Source organism: Columba livia, chromosome 28 (assembly GCF_036013475.1).
Source record: "Columba livia isolate bColLiv1 breed racing homer chromosome 28, bColLiv1.pat.W.v2, whole genome shotgun sequence".
Lineage (NCBI taxonomy): Eukaryota > Metazoa > Chordata > Aves > Columbiformes > Columbidae > Columba > Columba livia.
The window spans coordinates 2,733,251-2,754,197 of NC_088629.1; the positions used below are offsets into that span (position 1 = coordinate 2,733,251).

At 58.6% G+C, this 20,947-nt stretch overlaps 1 protein-coding gene across 3 annotated transcripts; it reads right to left on the bottom strand.

Annotated features, from left to right (window-relative positions):
- Window positions 1-2,200: 2,200 nt before the first annotated feature.
- ETV3 (ETS variant transcription factor 3) lies at window positions 2,201-13,288 on the bottom strand. Of its 3 annotated transcripts, none has more exons than XM_065042948.1 (5): window positions 13,124-13,288; window positions 12,078-12,140; window positions 10,919-11,156; window positions 8,515-8,630; window positions 2,201-6,343 (listed from the first exon to the last, which is right to left on the bottom strand). In XM_065042948.1, exons 2-5 carry the CDS (start codon window positions 12,121-12,123, stop codon window positions 5,178-5,180), a joined length of 1,566 nt encoding a protein of 521 aa, XP_064899020.1. In that variant the 5' UTR covers window positions 12,124-12,140; window positions 13,124-13,288; the 3' UTR covers window positions 2,201-5,177. The 3 variants fall into 3 exon arrangements, with proteins under 3 accessions (XP_064899020.1, XP_064899021.1, XP_064899022.1); XM_065042949.1 differs by lacking the exon at window positions 13,124-13,288 and adding an exon at window positions 12,905-12,923; XM_065042950.1 differs by lacking the exon at window positions 13,124-13,288 and having other exon boundaries at window positions 12,078-12,322.
- Window positions 13,289-20,947: the final 7,659 nt, after the last annotated feature.

Below are 20,947 nucleotides of genomic sequence, written 5' to 3' on the forward strand. Positions count from 1 at the left end.
GGTAGAGGGGATGGGGCAGAAGGGACAGAGGGGACAGGGGTAGAGGGGACAGGGGCAGAGGGGACGGGGCTGAAGGGACAGGGCAGATGGGACAAAGGGTAGAGAGGGGACAGGTCACAGGGGACAGGGCTAAAGGGACAAAGGCAGAGGGGACGGGGCTGAAGGAACAAGGGTAGAGGGGACAGGGGCAGAGGGGACGGGGCTAAAGGGGCAGAGGGGACAAGGGCAGAGGGGATGGGGATAGAGGGGACAGAGCAGAGGGATGGGGATGAAGGGACAGGGTAGAGGGGACAGAGGGGACAGGGTAGAGGGGACAGAGAGGACGGGACTGAAGGGTCAGGGCAGAGGGGACAGGGCAGAGGGGACAAGGCAGAGGGGATGGGACTGAAGGGACAGGGCAGAGGGGATGGGGCTGAAGGGACCAGAGCAGAGGGGACAGGGTAGAGGGGACAGGGGCAGAGGGGACAGGGGCAGAGGGGACAAGGCAGAGGGGACGGGACTGAAGGGACAGGGCAGAGGGGATGGGGCTGAAGGGACCAGAGCAGAGGGGACAGGGTAGAGGGGACGGGGTAGAGGGGACAGAGGGGACGGGACTGAAGGAACAGGGCAGAGGGGATGGGGCAGAGGGGACAGAGGGGACAGAGGGGACAAGGGCAAAGGGGACAGAGCAGAGGGGGCAGAGGTGACAGGGGCAGAGGGGACAGGGGCACAGGGGACAGGGGCACAGGGGACAGGGCTGAAGGGACAGGGCAGAGGGGACAGAGGGGCCAGGGCAGAGGGGACAGGGCAGAGGGGACAGAGGGGACAGGGCAGAGCGGATGGGGCAGAGGGGACAGAGCAGACAGAGGGGACAGGGCTAAAGGGACAAGGACAGAGGGGCCAGAGGGGCCAGGGCAGAGTCCCATCTCCTCCAGGCAGGCCGGACTGTGCCCCATTGTGCCACGGCCGATGTCACCGACTCGGCGTCACCGCCGGGGCCTTCGCTCGGGGCCACAACCCGACACCAGAGCACACGGAGGAGGGACCCCCGGCCTGGCTTCACGGTGCCCCCAGGAGCCAAACGACATCGGTGACGGAGCCACGACGGTGACACCGGCAACGGCACCGGCCACCGGCGCCACCGCGGGAAATCCCCGCTTGGATTTTGCTGCAAATGTCTAAAAATGACGCTCCGTTTTTCACCATTTCCCATTGGGCTGGAAGAGGCCGCGTCTTCCTCCCCAACTCGCGAGAGCCGTTTGTAGTTGGAAAAAGTTGGAAAAACATCTACAAAAATGCAGTTTTCCCCCTCATTTTCCTGCCCGTTGTCTCCCCGGGGTGGTTTTTGTTCTGCAAACTTCCAAACAGGCTTCATTTGTCCCTAAAACGTCTCAAATTGCCCCAAAATTGGCCTTGGAGCCACGTCACAAAGCCACAGCAAACAGAGTCCTGAATTCACTCCTAATTGATAAATAGTGATTAATAAGTAAATAAAACCCCGCCATGAGGATTAGCCGGCTGCCAGGCCTGGTGTGTGTATGTGCCCTTGGAATTAATGGGTGTTTAATTAAATATATGGCTAATTAGATTAATTGGATGCGAAAAGCCGGGCAGCTCTGGCCTTGTGTGTGGAGTGAATGGGGGGTGGTGGGGCCTTGTTCTGCTGCCCTTTCAGGAGAATAGCAATATTAAATAATAATAATGTAGTAAATAAGATGGAAAATGATAATAAATAAGATAGAAAATGATAATAGAGTAAATAATGTAGTAAATAATAAGGGAGTAATAAGGCAGGCCTGGAAAGGGGCTGGTGGTGTGAGGAGAGGCCTAAGAGCCAGGAGCTCCGGCCTTCATCCCCTCCTGGCACAAATCGCTTCTCCGCGCCTTGAAATGGAATAAAAACGAAATGAAATGGAATAAAAACGAAATAAAAATGAATAAAAAGGGAAATAATCCCCATCCCAGCCCAATCCTACCAGAGAAACACCATAAAAGCGCCACCGGGCCCGGCCGGCCCCGTATCCCACCAGAGAAACGCCACCAACCGAGCGCTGCTCTCAAGACGCAGATTTAAGCCGGGTTTAGTTGGAATTGAGTTTAAACCCGACTTAACAGCAGCAAAGCCACGTGTTCCTCACCAAATCCCAACCGAGAGCAGCGGGACGAGCTGCGGAGGCGGGAAGGAGCCACCGCAACAAGAACCAACCGGCAGCCCCCAAAATGCTTATTTAAAAGGTTTATTTAACTTTTTAATTTGAGGTAAAATACTTTTTTTTTTGTAATTTTCGTTTTTCTTTCAACTTCCATAACAAAATACAGAGCTATCAGATACCCCTGGAAAAAAAATATGTATATTATACATATATTTCTATAACATTACATCATATATATATAATATATATATATATGCCGACTTTTTTGTGGTGTTTTTTTAAATTTTGTTGTTTTTTTTTTCCTCGAAGACTTTATAGAAAGTGGAACGGCTAAAGGCACTGCACAATTAGTCCGGGACTACTTTACATGGTATATACAGATCCATACGTGTTCCGTCCGCCGCATCGAGTCCAACGCGCCTCGGGAAAAGCGGTTTAAAAACAACCATTTGATATATATTCTTTAAAAACAACCATTTTCTACCGGTAAATACGTTCGCCTTAAAAACCACTCTAAAAAATAATCAAAATGATTCATTAATCATTATTAAAACAACCCGATGATTTCAAACCCAAAGTCGCTCGCGTTCAACCCAACCGGGATCAGTAAGTGGGGAAAACGAAGAGAAAACCAAACAAAAAACAAACAAAAAACCCAACAAATAAAATAAAAACACCCCTCCCACCCCCCCACCCCCCCAAATAAAAGTTATTTTAAAAATAAAAACGTAATTATGGAATAAATAAAAATAAGGGACAACCAAGCGATAGGGACAACCAAGCGATAGGGACAACCAAGCGATGGGGACGCGGAGTTAATGCTGCTAGAGGGGGTTGTTCCTCCTCCTCAACGGGGCTCGTTAAGCTCGTTAAGCTCATTAAGCTCCGCGGCAACACGGGGCTGATCCAATGGTTCCCCCCCCCACCCCCACCCCAAAAATTTGGGGGGTGTCCCGCCGGTTGCCCGATTAAAGTCTCTTTCCTACAGCTTCTCTATGGCTAAACAAAGCAAAAGATCGTTTAAAAACATTAACATGCGCTTGATTAATTAATACAGGTGGACGTCGCGGTTTTTTCAACCGGTTAAACTCGACGAGTTTCAAGATTTTGGCACATCGGAATATATATATATATATATATATATATATATATATATATATATATATATCTCTTTTTATCTTAGTTTTGTCTTTCAAATGGATTTAGAAGCGTCTCCCCCTCCGACGTCGCTGCCCAAGTCGAGTCCGGTCGGGAGGAGCCGCCACATCGTGCCGAGGGGACCCTGGAATTGAGGGGACCCCCAAACCGAGGGGACCCCAAAATTAAGGGGACTCCCGCACCGAGGGGACCCCGGAGCCGGCGGGGGGGGACACGGGGACGCCAGCGCGGCGGGGGGACACACAACCAGTCGCCCCCTGCGCAGCCGCTGTCCCCACAACCTGAGTCCTTTATCCCTGAACGCCGAGCCCCCGTCCGCAGTGCAATGGCTATGGAGACGACACCCCCCTCCCCAAAAATAACTAGTACAAACGTTTAAAGCCAAACGGACAGTTCAACTTCTCTTTTTGTTGCCGTAAACGCCGCCGGCTCCGGCACTTGGGCGCGAGGGGTGGGGGGGGGGTGATGATATGATCGGTGATGGGAAAGGCCTCGTGTTTCGAATTCCTGAGTTCACGCCGACACTGGGTCCCTCGCCGGGGCTCCGCGCTCGTTGCCTCCACGCGCGGTCTAGAGGTAAATCCAGGTGCCAGGGGGCAGCGGGGGTGAACTTGCCCAAACCAAGCGGATTCCCGACCCTCCGGGTACCGCGCGCGGCGTCTCGGCGGCGGGCGCCCGAGCGGCATCTCGCCCCGCAACCACCCGCTTGCTCGGGATGCGGCTCCAGCGCCCAAAGTGGAGGTTTCTCTATGTTTTTTTTTTTGTTGTCTTTATGTTTTCTAAGCTCCTTCCGAGGAATCGTTGGGGAGAGAGACAAGACAAGCACGTTGCTCGGCGTAATCCGGAGCCTAAATTCGTCAGCTTAACGAGAAGCGCGGCTGCATAGGGAAATAGCGGATTGCTAGCGAAAATACAGCGAGATTTACACGGCGAGGAGATGGAGCCCGCGGGCACGGCCGCCGCCACCTCCGGCGCTTCCCCGGCGCCGCAACGGTCCAAAAACCACCCAACCGGCTCGGTGCCGGCCCAAACCCTGCTCACATAAAGTGTACGCGTAGTTAAGGCATGAGTCAAGTGATAGGGGAACCAAACAAAGCAAACACCATTAACAAAGCTCCTGTCACTCCTCCTCCACCAACTCCCCACAATCAGCTCCGTGTTAATCTGCCAATCACTCCCAGCTCCACCCATACAAAAATAATCCACCTAGGGTACATTTTAATGCGTCTATTAAAGGCATTAGGTTATTTCTTTTTAGTCTTTCCCACCCCACTCCCTTTCCCTGAAAGATTTGTAAGGTTTTGCTCATGGCTTCTGCAGTATTTCACAAAAGGATTAAGCGGATCCTCAAGCGCTACCGGGAAGGCGGCTCTGGCCACGTCCCACGTTGCCGGCGCAACGGGGACTCGCCAAATTATGTCTTTCTGCAACTCGCCCCGCTCCACGGCCAGCGCGATGTTCCCTCGCCGCCAAAACGCAGCCGGCACCGCGGTGCCGTGGCGCGAAGGGGCAGGAAATCCTCTCCCGCCATCAAAACGCCACCCAAAAAAAAAAGGGGGAATTAGAATAATTTGGAGATTTCCCGCTTCTATAAATCCCAGAGCGCTCGGAAAATAGACGGCGTCTGGAGTTCCTCCGTCCCCGCTGGAGTCCGTGCGAGGCGTGAAGCAAGCGGTTCCCTCGCCTCTCCGAAGCGGAGCGAGCCAAACCGCGTCTCACCTGCAATTCAACAACGAAAACAAAGAACACAACCCACCCCCCCCTAGTTCGCTAGGATTCCCAAACCAGGCTAACCCAAGCCCCCCGCCCGCCCCCCACGCTCTGCAACCTTGCTACATAAATACACGGATGTCTCCAGCGCACGCGGACCTCGCGGCTCCGCCGGGATCAGGCGTCGGAGGCGGCGGCGGCCGCCACGGCCTTGGGGCTTGGGGCGAGGTGAGGGGTGCCCAGCGCCCCGTTCCAGTGGACGCGGCCGTTGTGCCGCTCCTCGGGGGCGTCCGCCTGCCGGTCACCGTTCCAGCGGCGCTTGAGACGCAGCTTGGGAGGCATCAGGGCGTCCTCTCTCTTCTCCTGCGCCCCCGCATCTCCGGCAGGCTCCCGGGGGGGTGCTTTCTCCCCGCTGTTCTCCCCCTGCTCCTGCGGCTCCTCAGCCGGGGTGGGTGCCGGCGGCGCCGGGTGCCAGGACGGAGCTGCTGGTCTGGCAAACACAGGCCCCTTCTCCTCTTCCACGCCGGAGCCTTCCTCTCTCTCGGTTTTGTCTTTACCTTTGGCCGGTGGCTCTTCGGGCTCTGCCTCCTTGTCCAGCGCCGGTTCCACCTTGACCCTTGGCGGCGGCGGAGCGCTCAGCTGCGGGGCCGCCGGCTCCTCGGCGCTTTCCAGTCTCTCCCTGTTTTTCCGGCCCACGGGCGGAGGCTGCAGCTTGATGGGGAACTGGGGCTGCTCCTCCAGCGGCACTTGGCACTGTAGTGGCGGCACCATGAGCGGGTAGCGGGGGAAAGTCCGCGGGCTCAGGTGGTAGTTGAAGACGGAGCAGGCTTGCGAGTGCAGGTAGTGTTTCATCTCCTCGGGGTTAAAAGAGAAGCAGCTGCTGCCGGTGAAGGGGCTGAGACCCGGAGAAGGGCTGTAGGAGAACAAGGTGGGCGTCAGGGACAACGCAGGAGAGATGGGGACGTTCAGGACCCCGCCGCGCGCCGGCAGAGGGGACACGGCGAAGGGGCTGTGAGGATCCGGGTACATCCCGGGCCTGGTGAAGAGCGGGAGCATAATATCGGGTTTGCGCTTCTGGTGGTTGACGCCGCCGGCGCCCACGGCGTTGCGGGAAGCCATGAGATCCACCCCGCGGCGCCAATCCGAGGAGCCGTCCTCCAGCTCCGGCACGTCCGGCTTCCTCTCGCCGCCGTCGCCCAGCGCTTCGGGGTTGGATGGGCCCAGGGAGCTGCCGGGGAAGCGGCCGGGCTGGGCATCGTCGGTGGGAGAGTGGCTGTCCAGCGGGGGGAAGTGGAAGCGGGACGAAGCCGTGGGGACGGGAGGAGCGCTCTGCGGCACGACACCTGCGACGGGACAGAGACAGAGAGTTCAGAGCGCAGCGAGTGAAATCACCGGTAAAAAGCCGCTTTTTGGCTGCACCCGCCGACGTTTGGATGAGCCACACGAAGCCACGACGCGCTATCACAGCACGGGAGGCGGGAGGTGGCTGCTCTGCCCACCCCGAAACCTCCCGCTGCTGCGGGTGAAGCTTCTCTTGAGGTTTCGGGAACCTCCGAGCACCACTGAAGTCACTTCCACTTTTGGCCACCCTCCCCTGACCTCCCCGCTCTGGTTTAACCAGCAAAGGTCTCGGCGACGGTGCCTCCGTCGGTTACACAATCGCGTTCAAACAGCAGCGGCGCTTGTAAACCTCAAGCTCTTGGGGTGGAATACGGGGAAAAAAAAAGACACAATAAATCACTGATTTGTGCTTTTCTGGGAAGCCGGCGCCTCTCCAACGCTTCTGCTGGCTCCCCTCCCACCGCTGTGCCCACGGAGCCGCCCGGCTACGGCGCGCTCGTGCCGTAACAAGCCATCCCAAGGCAAATTCTTCCAGCCGCTTTCTCACCTCCGCAACACGCCCCTTGATTCTCCCCCTTCCCTCCAAAAAACCACACGAGAAACCCGACTCCAGCGCCCCAACCAGGTTTGCTCTCCCAACCCCCAGCCCAGCCAGAAGGAAAGAAAACAGGTTGTAATTAGACAAGTGCATTCCAGTTCTCCAAACTGCTTTTTTTAAATGCGTGCCCCAGAGATAGGAGGGAGTGGCTGCAAACAGGGAAAAGGAACAGCGCTGAGCAATATTGAGCTGGAACTGCCCGGACTTGTTGCTGCAAGTAATTATAGATTTGCAGCGCGGCTTCATGCTGCATCTTCCACCCCCGTGCTCAGGCTGAGCGCTCCTGGAGGAGACAATTCCCTCTCCCTGTTGCTGTCAAGGCGCCGCGGCGCACAGGGGTGAAGCGAAAACACCTCGATGAATATTTCTGCTCCCCCAGCTTTGTTTTGGGGTTACTCTTCGTCCTGAAATCCCGTCTGCTTGCGCTCGCGTCGCCTCAACTGCCGGAGCCGTCGCCGTACGTTGGCGCGGGTGTGCGAGCACCGACACGAAACGCTCTTGCCCACGCGTAACCTGTTTTTCTCCGCCGCCGGGGCTCCAGAGGCAACGTTGGGTCCCCGCTTTCCCCTGCTCTCTCCCTGCCAGACGCATCTTCAAGGCTTCCCCTGGGGGAAGGTGAGAGCGGAGCTGTGAGAACGGCCCGTCAGGCGCCTTCGCGTTGCTCCGCAGTCTCGGCCGTGGCTCTAATGACTTCCAGAAGGTCTTTTTGGTTTTGCTTCTGTGGATGGACTCCATCGCCGCTAATTTCCCCGGTCGTGCGGTGGCTCTGCAGTTACGCAGGAGATCCCTCCAGCTGGAGAAATCCAGCTACGGGGGGGACTTAAACGCCACCAAAAAGGAACTTGCAAACAAAAGCCCCTCTTTCCAGACAAACCACAGCAGTAGCACTGACTCCAGGACAAAACTCCAAGGCCTTTTAGGACGAGCAGAGAACAATTCCGCTCCATTCCCAAAGCTTTTCGCTCCCCTCAGGGTCAACACATCATTCTGCCCTATGGACAAATGCGAAATACCTGCGATTTTAGTCGAACTGAACGAGCTCCTGCACTTCTACTACAACGTTTCTCTGAATTCTGGACGTCAGCTGGGTGAGAAAAGCCCCTTTTGATCGAAAAGGAGCAGAATGGCAGCAAACAAGGGGCTTTTGAAGGGGAGCAAATGGCTGTTAAGCTGTGAATTTTCCGGGGGTACTCACGTGGATGCCTCGCCACACAGCACTAAGCTCCTTGTCACATCTATATGGCCCCATAAACGGGCGTTAAAAGCATCTGAGCGAGGCAAAGACCCCGCCAGAGCTCAAAATTGCTTCTCCCAAGGACGCCCGACCCCGAGAGCAAAGCAAACCCGCCCCGTGGCGCCAATAAAGACAACCCACCAAACCAGTTCAAATAGGAAACCACCCTGTCCCGTGTCTCCCCTGCAGCCGACCGCGACAAACCCGAGGGAAAGAGCGCTCCAGATAAGGCTTTATCAGCGCCCGGACGCTCCCACCGCATCGGCGCGGATTGTCGCGGTGGGAGATGAGCGATACGGGCCCCGGGACGACGAAACTGGCTGCCCCCAGCCCGCACTCACCGTTGGGCCGAATGTTAATGAAGGGGTAGTTGGGCATCACCAGCTTGTTGAAGTTGAACTTGTAGGTGAATCGTTTGCCCTTTGTCTTGTGGAGAATCCTCTTGTTGTAATAGTATCTGTTAACGAGAGTTAAAGAGATCGGTTAATGAGAGTTAAAGAGATCGATCAGCGCACGCGGTGACCAGTTCAAAGGTCTTGTTTTTATGTTATGAACGTCCATCGGGACGTTTCCAAACGGCACCTGCTCCTTTTAACCGTGTTTCAGCAGCAGGTTTCAAACCATCTGACAGGTCATAACGTTCCTTAGAATGTGTGGGAAAAGGTGAGATCCAGAAAGGGAGGAAAAGCCGAACAACAGGCCAAGCCTGTCCATGCTGTTCTCACCCCTCTCCAAACCGGGACCAGTGCCAGACCGGGGGGGTCTCACACAAGCACCCTCTGTGGGGTGATCTGCAGAGGGGACGCGCTGGGAGCCAGCGCCGATCCCCGTCCTCACCGTTCGCCCCGAGGAAAGCAGAACAAAGCCCCGGTGGGTTTAATCCCTGGTGGGTTTAATCCCCCGGTGGGTTTAATCCCCGGTGTCTCCTCCCTGCTTACACCACTTTGTCCTCAGCCTCCTCCCGCGCGTGCACAAACAAAGGTGTTACACGCGGATCATCCCCAGCTGCTCTCCGCGCTGGGGATGGAGACTAACACCCGCTGCCGGGTGCCGCAAACGCCCCAGGGGCAGCCCCGGAGCGGGTCGCGACACCGCGATGCCGGGACGCCATCAGCGTTGGCAGGTTGAGGTTCTTTTCCACTCCCATGCGCCAATTACGGCCTAAACGCCGTCCAATTTATTGTTTCCTTCCTGTCCCAGTACAAGACACTGGTGTTTGCTTCCTTGTTTGTCTTTAGCAGCTCCACCCAGGAGGTATCAGAGGGCGTAAAGCAGCGAAGTCCACGTTACCTACTGATAATGCCCCAACCTGTCTCGGCCCGGCCACTCCTGCGGGTGACGGGCTTGAAATGGTGAAACACATTGGAGTTTTCCACTTTGAAACACACAGCGAGGGCTGAAAAAACAACTACGGCAAGGTCGAAATAAAGAGGGTGAAGTTGTGCTGGCTGCTGGGGACCTGGGGGGTTCAGCTGGAGAACAGGAGCTGAGGGGAGACCTTCTGATCTCTGAACTGCCTGAAAGGAGCTTGGAGCCAGGGGGGTCGGGCTCTGCTCCCCAGGAACAAGCGCCAGGAGCAGAGGAAACGGCCTCAAGTTGCGCCAGGGGAGGTTGAGGGTGGATTTAGGAACAATTTCTTCCCCAAAGGGCTGTGGGGCATTGGAACAGGCTGCCCAGGGCAGTGCTGGAGTCACCATCCCTGGAGGGCTGGACAGACGGACATGAGGTTCTCAGGACATGGGGCAGGACAGGGGTGGGTTATGGTTGGATTCCATGATCTTGAGGGTCTCGTCCAACCCAAATGGTGACTCTATGATCATGGAAGGGTTTGGATTGGGAGGGACCTTCAAAGACCATCTAGTCATGGGCAGGGACATCTCCAGCAGATCAGGGACATCCAACCAGACCAGGGACATCCAACCAGACCAGGGACATCCAACCAGACCAGGCTGCTCAGAGCGACATCCAACCTGACCTTGGGTGTTCTCAGGGATGGGGCATCAACCACCTCCCTGGGCAACCTGGGCCAGAGTCCCCACCCTCAGCATCACAAATAGAGATTGGAGATGGGATCTTGGGGACAATTTCTTCCCCAAAGGGCTGTGGGGCATTGGAACAGGCTGCCCAGGGCAGTGCTGGAGTCACCATCTCTGGAGGGTTGGACAGATGGACATGAGGTTCTCAGGACAATGGGGCAGCGCTGGGGTGGGGAACGGTTGGATTTGATGATCTTTTCCAACCAAAACGATTCTATGAAATACAACGTGAGGGTTGCTCAGCCCTTGTCTCACACAAAGGGCCAGAGAATGCCCAAATTTGTGTCACCAGGGCTCAGCAAAGCCCAGTCCAGGCGCTGGTTTAGCAGCCAAAAGACAACAACAAATGGTGTCAGACAGGAGAACACTTTCTGTGAACCGGTACCCGTGATGGAGCAACAACAAAGCAACACCTCTGGTTTCCTCCCACACCTTCGTTGCTCAAGTCGGTGCTGAGAGTGGAAGCTGAGAAAAGAGACAGGAAAATCTCCCCGGAAGGAAGTCATCCTGATAACAACAACCCAAACCAGAGGCGCAGATTTGATGCCGTGACGCTGAACGGCGCCCGGTGAACCCGGGACTGTCCCTCTGCCACCTCTCCCATCACGCACAGCCCTACCCGAGCCCCCCAGGAACTCGCTGTTACCCAAAGGAGGGCGGGTGGACTCTTGTTACCGGCCCCGTCGCCTCAAAGGGAGCTTGTTCTCACCTGAGCGCCCGGCTCAGCTTGTCGTAGTTCATCTGGGGTTTGCATTTCCTCCTCCCCCAGAGCCGCGCCACCTCGTCGGGGTCCTTGATGACGAACTCCCCGTACTCGCCCTGCTGCCAGGCGATGACATGACGGAACTCCTCCTTCTGCAGCAGCTCCAGGATGAAATGCCACAGCTGGATCTGCCGGGAGCCCGGGCTGGACTCTGTCTTGTAAGCCCACTCCGGGAAATGATAACCTTGGAGAAAAAACCCCCCAAAATACAAATAATAGTCATTCAGACAGCGACTCGGCACGAGGGAACGCGCGGCTGCCAAGCTCTACGGCTGGGAATGAGCGTCTTCGCTTTGTATTTATCATCTTTGCTCCAGAGCGAGACCACAAAGCATCGCTGGGGGCTGTAATCCTGTTAAATATTCAACGTGCGAGCAGAGAAACTCTGCTCTCCTACTCCAAACTGCTCATTTTCTTACTCATTTTAGCCCCCTCTCCTTGGAGAATCCCCAAACACGACGCCGTAAAAGCGGTGGGAAGGAGCCCAAAAGCTTTAACCATCGCTACGATTTGGATTCCAGGTGCCTGAAATAAGGCGGTTAAGCCAGATCGGAGCATTTGGAGCGCTGATGTTGCGGGGCGGGGTGGGGGGGGGCGCGGGGGGAACGGCTCCCAGCAGCTCCAGCTCCCCGGCTCGGGCGCCCGGCAGCTCGTTCCTCGCTCAGCTGCGCCAGCAGATGTTTCTGAGCCGCTGCCAAGTTGGGGTTTCTCAGAACAGTTTCCCAGCCCAACGACTAACGCGAGGGGTTTATTTTCTTTGCCAAACGCTCGTGCAGCCGCAATTTCAAGCTCCGGCAGCGGGGATGAAGCCGCATCACGCTCAGATGCCACCCACAAGCCCAGCGCGGGCTGAGCCAGAGATAAAACCAGTCACGAGCCGCACCAGACTGCAACGATCCACCTTACGCACCCCAAACCCTCACAAAGAAAACATCTCCGGCGAGATCGATTCGCGTATTAACACCGGCGGGAGCGCGGCGAGCGGGCGGCCGATCGACCCGCGCTCACAGGAGCGTTTAGGACGTGGGGTTAATCCAACCTGAGCATTTTTATGCGGGGAAAGGAATTGGTAGGGGCTGAACGTGCAGCCTTCAGCCTCCCTTACCTCCTCCTCCTTCTGGCTTATCCACGATGCTGCAGCCTGCTTTCATTTTCTCCCTCCTGCTGACTGCAAAACACAAGGAAACCGGCATCAGCCACAGCACCGCGCCGTTGGCAGCGCCGGCGCTCGGGATTCCACCGGAGGAAGCACCTCCAGCCCCGTCCCGGCGGTTAAACCCGGCGCGGCCGTCAGACAGACGCGCCGAGCCAAACACAGTTTGTCTCCTGTTACGAGACGGGTCGCGCTGCCAAAATACACACGCTCGCCCAGCTGGACCGGGGCGGGGGGGGGGACGGGGAGGGGACACAGCGAAGCCCGGCTCCCGAACCCCCCCCCTCCCAAGTTGATTCTAAGCGGTCTTGGTGGGGATCGGTTGGAGACGAACCGAGCGCTGCCCCCCCCCCACCCCCGGCACGAAAGGGAAAGCCCAGCTTGGGGAGCAGCGGCAGCACGGGCAGCGGGTTTTGGGCGCCCCCCCCCCGGCCCCCCGAGCCCCGTCCCCGCCGGGTTTGGCCCTTTGAAGTGTTCAAAGGGTGGAAATGGCCGCCGGGAGGGGACGAGGCGCCGCGGCGGCGGCGGGGCCGGGGCTCCCCCGTTACAGCCCCCGCCGGCCTGTCCCGGCCTGTCCCGCCCGCCGCTCCCTCCCCTGCCCCGGGCGGGGCGGCGCCGCCACCGCCGCCCTCCCCCCGCCGCCCCGCGAGCGGCTCCGCCGCCGTTAACCCCGCCACGGCCCCGCGGTCGCGCCGCTTGCACCGGCGGCGACGTCCCCCCCGCCCCCGCCCGCTAACCGAGGAGCGCCCGCCCTCCCACGGCCCGAAGCGCCGGGTTACCGGGGGGGCCGGCCAGAGCTCCCCGGAGCCGCAGCCCCCGTTCCGGGATCTCCCCGTTCCGCCCCCGCAGCCCCGCGGTGCCCGGAGCCGCCGCGGCCTCCCGGTTCGCGGCGCACACGCGTCACCCCGCCCGCCTCCGGGAACCAGCCCCCCCCGCCGCTTCCCCGCACGACCGAGTCTGCGCGTCCGGGTTGGCCGGGCGGCGGCGGCGGGACCCACCTGCGGGGGGGCGGCGCGGGCCGGGCCGGGCCGGCGGGTGACGCGGGGGCGGGGCCGGGGTCGCGCCCGGGCCGCGGTGCCGATGCGGGTCCGCGCCGCTCCACTCGCTGCTGCCGCCGCCGCTGCCTCCCCCGCACGGCCGCCGGAACCGGAACCGCCGCCACCGCCCACACACTTCCGGGCACGCTCCCACGCGCTTCCGCTTCCGGCCCGGGCGGGGCGGGCGGGCGGGCTCCCGCCGTGGCCACTCCTCCCCCCCCCCCCCCCCCCGCCCGCTCCCCCGCCCGCCCGGGCGCTGCGACGGGTGGCGGCGAGGGACAAATGAGGGCGGAAAGCGAAGGGGCCGGCTGGGCTGGATCCCGTTGTTAGAGGATCCTTCTCGATGGGGATCCAGCTGTGCGGGGATCCAGCTGTGCGGGGATCCAGCTGTGCGGTCATCCAGCTGTTAAGAGCTCCGGCTATGCGGAGGTCCAGCTGTGTGGGAATATTGCAGTACGGGAGAGGAGTGGAACAGCTGTGCGGGGATCCAGCTGTGCACACACCAGCTCTGCTGGGGTCCAGCTGTGTGATGAACCGGCTTTGCAGGAGCCAGGTGTGCGGGATCCGGGTCTATGGTGATCCAGCTGTGAAGGATCCAGCTCTGTGGGGATCCAGGTGTGTGAGGGATCCAGCTCTGAGGGGTTTGGCTATATGGGGATCCAGATGTGCAAGGATCCAGCTGTGTGGGAGCAGAGTTACATGGGGGGGCGGTGTGTGTGTGTGTGTGTGTGTGTGTGTGTCCAGCTGTCGGGGGATCCAGCTGCGCTGGGATCCAGCTCCGCAGAGGTTCTGCTTCACTGAGATCCAGCTGTGTGGGGAATCCCACCACGTGTGTATCCAGATGTGCAGTTGGGTGGGGATCCAGCTGTGCAGGATCGGGCCCTGGGCCAGGCGGGGGGCCCCCACACCCCCATGTGCTGGTGTCCCCCAGAGTCCCCACCCCCCGCAGGGGGGGGCAGCCTGGGACCCCCCACCCTTGGGTTCCCCCGGTGGGGGGGGTTGACCCCCATAAATCCACCCACACATCGCTTCACCCGCTTTTATTGGAGTCACCGCTCAGCTGGGGGACATGGGGGGGGCTTTGCCACCAGCCCCCCCTGCACCCCCATCCCCGCTGGGACGTGTCCGGCTGTAGGTGGTGGGGGGTCCTGCTGCTGGGGGGGCAAACAACAGGATGAAACAACCTCCCCCTGAGCCGCCAGCCCTTCGGCAAGGGGACGGTCACAGCGCTGCCCACCCAGGGCACGGTGGCCTTGGGAACTGGGCTTCATGTCCCCGCTGAAGCAGCAGGAGGTTTGGGGTGATGGGGTTGGGATCCCCATCTTGGGGCCTTTTGGGACACAGAGGGTCCCTTGTGGGGGGGGCTGGGAGTCCAATTCAGCCCTGTCCCCCCCAGCCTCACCCTGTCACCCGCCCCCAGGAGGGTCTCTGGACCTCAGTGTACAATGGAGCATCCTCGCTCTCAGAATGTGAGGGGTTGAAGGGCCCTGGAAAGCCCATCCAGTGCAATCCCCCCGGAGCAGGAACACCCAGATGAGGTTACACAGGAAGGTGTCCAGGCGGGTTGGAATGTCTGCACAGAAGGAGACTCCACAACCCCCTGGGCAGCCTGGGCCAGGCTCTGCCACCCTCACCCCAACAAGTTGCTTCTCATCTTCCAGCGGAACCTCCTGTGTTGCAGTTTGCACCCATTGCCCCTTGTCCTGTCCCTGGTTGTCACCAGAAGAGCCTGGCTCCATCCTCCTGACACTGCCCCTTTCCATCTTGATCCCCAGGAATGAGTCCCCCCTCAGGCTCCTCTTGTCCAGCTCCAGAGCCCCAGCTCCCTCAGCCTTTCCTCACACGGGAGATGCTCCACTCCCTCCAGCATCTTGGTGGCTGCGCTGGACTCTCTCCAGCAGTTCCCTGTCCTGCTGGAGCTGAGGGGCCACAGCTGGACACAAGATTCCAGGTGTGGTTTCCCCAGGGCAGAGCAGAGGGGCAGGAGAACCTCTCTGGACCCAGCTGGTCTCCCATCCAAGCACTGACCAGGCCTGACCCTGCTTAGCTTCCCAGATCAGACCAGATGGGGCGTTCTCAGGGTGCTATGGCTGCATGTATTATATATATATATGTATATATATATGTATATATGTTTCTCAAGTGTATCCTTATGGTGTCTGAACTAAACCCTTTATTCAAGAGCAGAGGGGCAGGAGAACCTCTCTGACCTACTGACCACCCCCTTCTAACCCACCCAGGTCCCATTGGCTTCCTGGCCACAAGGGCCAGTGCTGGCTCATGGTCCCCCTGCTGTCCCCAGGACCCCCAGCTCCCTTTTCACTGCTCCAACAGCTCATTCCCAACTTACACTGGAACCTGGGCTTGTTCTGCCCACATTCAAGACTCTACACTTGCCCTTGTTCTATTTCATCACATTTCTCCCGCCCAGCTCTCCAGCCTGTCCAGGTCTCTGATGGCAGCACAGCTTCCAGTGTCACCACTCCTCCCAGCTTGGTGTCCAGCAAACTCGCTGACAGTCACTCTATTCCCTCATCCAAGTCATTGATGAATATATTGAATAATACAGCCCCAGCACTGCCCCCACACCCACCTGCTGCCACAAGGAGAGGGACCAGCAACCAAGGGACGCGGGGACACGGGCGGCCGGGTGACATCCCCATTGCTCCAACGCCGCAAGCTCAACGCCTTGATCTCAGCTCTACAGACCGGCTGGGATGGAGCGCACACGCAGATCTACCCCCCCCAGCACCGCACCCTCCCGGGGCAGCGGCAATGACAGCACACCTTGGGGACACCGCGGTGACATCGCTGAGCCCCAGCCGGTGTGGCCACACGTTGGGGTCGGTGGGAATTCTCCCTGCTGCTGCGTCCCCAAGGGCTGGTCCCTGTGTCCCCAGGCTGGTCCCTGCGTCCCCAGGCTGGTCCCTGCGTCCCCAGGCTGGTCCCCGCTGCCCAGCGCTCGTTTTGCTCCTGGTTCCCGGGTGCGATGACCCAGGGCAGGAGCCAGGTGCTGAGCCCAGCGCCCCGGGACACGCTGCACTTGACCTTGGGCCCCCCCACGGGGCTGAGATGGGGCGGCTGCTCCTCCCGGGGAGGGTTTGCCTGGTTTGGACTGAGGGGAGAGGGGAATGTCCTGAGGGGCTCCCAGTGACTGGGATGTCCTGTCCCCTACACCCAGGATGTCCTGTCCCCTACATCCAGGATGCTCCTGTCTGCATTGCCTGGGATGCTCCTGTCTCCAGCCCTGGGATGTCCTGTCCCCTAGACCCAGGATGTCCTGTTCCCTGCACCCGGGATGTCCTGTCCCCTATACCCAGGATGTCCTGTCCCCTGCACCTGGGATGCTCCTGTCCCCTACACCCAGGATATCTTGTCCCCTACACCCAGGATGCTCCTGTCTGCATTGCCTGGGATGCTCCAGTCCCCAGCCCTGGTATGTTCTGTCCCCTAGACCCGGGATGTCCTGTCCCCTACACCCAGGATGTCTTGTCCCCTACACCCAGGATGTCCTGTCCCCTGCCCCCAGGATGCTCCTGTCTGCATTGCTTGGGATGCTCCTGTCTCCAGCCCTGGTATGTCCTGTCCCCTATACCCGGGATGTCCTGTCCCCTATACCCCGGATGTCCTGTCCCCTACACCCAGGATGTCCTGTCCTCTACACCCAGGATGTCCTGTCCCCTGCCCCCAGGATGCTCCTGTCTCCAGCCCTGGGATGTCCTGTCCCCTATACCCAGGATGTCCTGTTCCCTGCACCCGGGATGTCCTGTCCACAGCTCCTGGGATGCTCCTGTCCCCTACACCCAGGATATCTTGTCCCCTACACCCAGGATGTTCCTGTCTTCATTGCCTGGGATGCTCCGGTCTCCAGCCCTGGTATGTTCTGTCCCCTAGACCCGGGATGTCCTGTCCCCTGCACCCAGGATGTCCTGTCCCCTACACCCAGGATGTCCTGTCCCCTACACCCAGGATGCTCCTGTCTGCATTGCCTGGGATGCTCCCGTCCCCTACACCCAGGATGTCCTGTCCCCTGCCCCCAGGATGTGTTGTCCCCTACACCCAGGATGCTCCTGTCTGCATTGCCTGGGATGCTCCCGTCCCCTACACCCAGGATGCCCTGTCCCCAGCCCCTGAGATATCCTGTCCCCTATACTCAGGATGTCTTGTCCCATACACCCAGGATGTTCTGTCCCCAGCCCCTGGGATGCTCCTGTCCCCTACACCCAGGATGCTCCTGTCCCCTGCCCCCAGGATGTGTTGTCCCCTACACCCAGGATGCTCCTGCTTGCGTTGCCTGGGATGCTCCAGTCCCCAGCCCTGGTATGTTCTGTCCCCTAGACCCGGGATGTCCTGTCCCCTACACCCAGGATGTCCTGTCCCCTACACCCAGGATGCTCCTGTCTGCATTGCCTGGGATGCTCCTGTCCCCAGCCCTGGTATGTTCTGTCCCCTAGACCCGGGATGTCCTGTCCCCTATCCCCAGGCTGTCCCGTCCCCTATCCCCGGGCTGTCCCGTCCCCTATCCCCAGGCTGTCCCGTCCCCTGTCCCCGGGCTGTCCCGTCCCCTATCCCCAGGCTGTCCCGTCCCCTATCCCCAGGCTGTCCTGTCCCCTGTCCCCAGGCTGTCCCGTCCCCTATCCCCAGGCTGTCCCGTCCCCTATCCCCAGGCTGTCCTGTCCCCTATTCCCGGGCTGTCCCGTCCCCTATCCCCAGGCTGTCCCGTCCCCTGTCCCAGGGCTGTCCTGTCCCCTATCCCCGGGCTGTCCCGTCCCCTATTCCCGGGCTGTCCCGTCCCCTATCCCCAGGCTGTCCTGTCCCCTATCCCCGGGCTGTCCCGTCCCCTATCCCCAGGCTGTCCCGTCCCCTGTCCCCGGGCTGTCCCGTCCCCTGTCCCCGGGCTGTCCCGTCCCCTGCCCCGCACCCACATTTCCCACCGGGAGCTGGGCCAGTTTCTCCCCACCAGCAGCAAATTCTCTTCTGGAGCAGCTTCCTGAGGCAGAGCCCCCGCAGCAGGAGCCGTGTCCCCAGGCCATTGTCACCCACATCCTGGCTGCCATGGACACTGGCTGTGACAGCCCCGTGGGTCTGGGGGCCGTGTGGGGCCGGGCTGGCCACAGGCAGCGTGGGGCCGGAGTGGGGGGGACAAGGTGACACCATCCCGAAAAGGGAGCGAGGGGCGGCTGTGGCCCCGTCTGCACGGGGTTGCGAATCCTTGGGGTGCAGCCCCAACCCGGGCGGTTTGCACGGCCCTGGAGGCTCTGGCTGCAACGAGGCCACGTGCAACGCACAGGAAAACAGGCGTGCACACACATGTACAGGCTTGCACACGCATGCATATGCATGCACGTGCTTGCACATGCATGTACACAATTACACACACATGTACATGCCTGCATGTGCATACACATGCTTGCACACACATGTATATGCCCGCACACACACACGTACATCTGCACATGCATGCACACACGTACATGCTTGCACATACATATACACACTTGCACGCACATGTACACGCCTGCACACACATATACACACTTGCACATGCATGTACATGCCTGCATGTGCATGCACATGTTTGCACACACATGTATATGCCCGCACACAGACACGTACATACCTGCACACACATGCACATGCATGCACACACATGTACACACTTGCACGCACATGTACATGCCTACACGTGCATGCACATGCTTGCACACGCATGTACACGCCTGCACACACCTGCACATACATGCATACACATGTACACGCTTGCACACACCTGCACATGCATGCACACATGTACATGCTTGCACACACATATGCACACTGGCACGCACATGTACGTGCCTGCACGTGCATGCACATGTTTGCACACACATGTACATGCCTGCACACACCTGCACATGCATGCAGACACATGTACATGCTTGCACACACATATACACACTTGCATGTACATGTGCATGCACATGCTTGCACGCACATGTACACGCCTGCACACACCTGCACGTGCATACACACACATGTACACACTTGCACACACATATACACACTTGCACACGCATGTACATGCCTGCATGTGCATACACATGCTTGCACACACATGTATATGCCCGCACACACACACGTACATACCTGCACACACCTGCACATGCATGCACACACGTACATGCTTGCACTCACATATACACACTTGCACGCAAATGTATGTGCCTGCACGTGCATGCACATGTTTGCACACACCTGTACATGCACGCACATGTACATGCTTGCACACACATATACACACTTGCACGCACATGTACATGCCTGCACGTGCATGCACATGCTTGCACACACATGTACATGCCTGCACACACCTGCACATGATTGCACACACGTGTACATGCCTCCACAGAAATGCACACGAGTGCACACACATGTACAGGCTTGCGCACATGTTCATATGCATGCACATGCTTACACACGCATGTACACACTTGCATGCACTTGTACATGCCCGCACACAAATGTGCATGCCCGCACATGTACATGTTTGCACACACCTGCATGTGCATGCACACACGTACATGCTTGCCCACATGTGTACATCCTTGCACAGAAATGCACGAGTGCACACACATGTACAGGCTTGCACACATGTACATGCTTGCACACACCTGCATACACATGCACATGCTTGCACACATGTGTACATGTTTGCACACACACGTACATGTTTGCATACTCCTGCACATGCATGCACACACATGTACATGCTTGCACACAAGTGCACATGCTTGCACACATGTCTACATGCTTGCACAGGCCTGCATATGCATGCACATGCTTGCACATGCATGTACACACTTGCAGTCACTTGTACATGCCTGCACGTGCATGCACGTGGTTGCACACACATGTACATGCCCCCCCCACACGTACACGTCTGCACACACCTGCATGTGCATGCACACACATGTAAATGCTTGCACACACCTGCACATGCTTGCACACATGTGTGCACACTTGCACAGAAATACACATGAGTGCACACACATGTACACTTGCATGCTCGCACACACCTGCATATGCATTCACATGCTTGCACACACATGTACATGCCTGCATGCACATGTACATGTTTGCACACACCTGCACGTGCATGCACGCACATGTGCATGCTTGCACACATGTGTACATGCTTGCACACGCCTGCATATGCATGCACATGCTTGCACACACATGCACACACTTGCACACACATGTACATGCCTGCACGTGCATACACATGCTTGCACACACATGTACATGCCCGGCATGTACATGCTTGCACACACTTGCACATGCATGCACACACATGCACATGCTTGCCTAGAAATGCACAAGTGCAGCACACACATGTACAGGCTTGCACACATGTGCATGCTTGCACACACCTGCATATGCATGCACATGCTTGCACACACATGTACACAATTGCACACACTTGTACATGCCTGCACGTGCATGCACATGCTTGCACACACATACATGACCGCATGCACATGTACATGCTTGCACACACCTGCACATGAGTGCACACACATGTGCCTGCTTGCACACGCCTGCATATGCATGCACATGCTTGCACACACTTGCACGCACATGTACATGCTTGTACGTGCCTGCACGTGCATGCACATGGTTGCACACACGTACATGCCCACCCACACACACGTACACGTTTGCACACACCTGCACGTGCATGCACACGTGTGCGTGCTTGCACAGAAATGCACATGAGTGCACACGCATGTACAGGCTTGCCCCATT

Coding starts and splice junctions, on each gene's coding strand:
- ETV3 (XM_065042950.1), bottom strand. CDS start 12,165: ATGCCGGTTTCCTTGTGTTTTGCAGTCAGCAGGAGGGAGAAAATGAAA. Junction 8,631..10,918: donor AAGCTGAGCCGGGCGCTCAG/GTGAGAACAAGC, acceptor TCTCGTTAACAG/ATACTATTACAACAAGAGGA. Junction 6,344..8,514: donor CATTAACATTCGGCCCAACG/GTGAGTGCGGGC, acceptor GTCCCGTCGCAG/GTGTCGTGCCGCAGAGCGCT.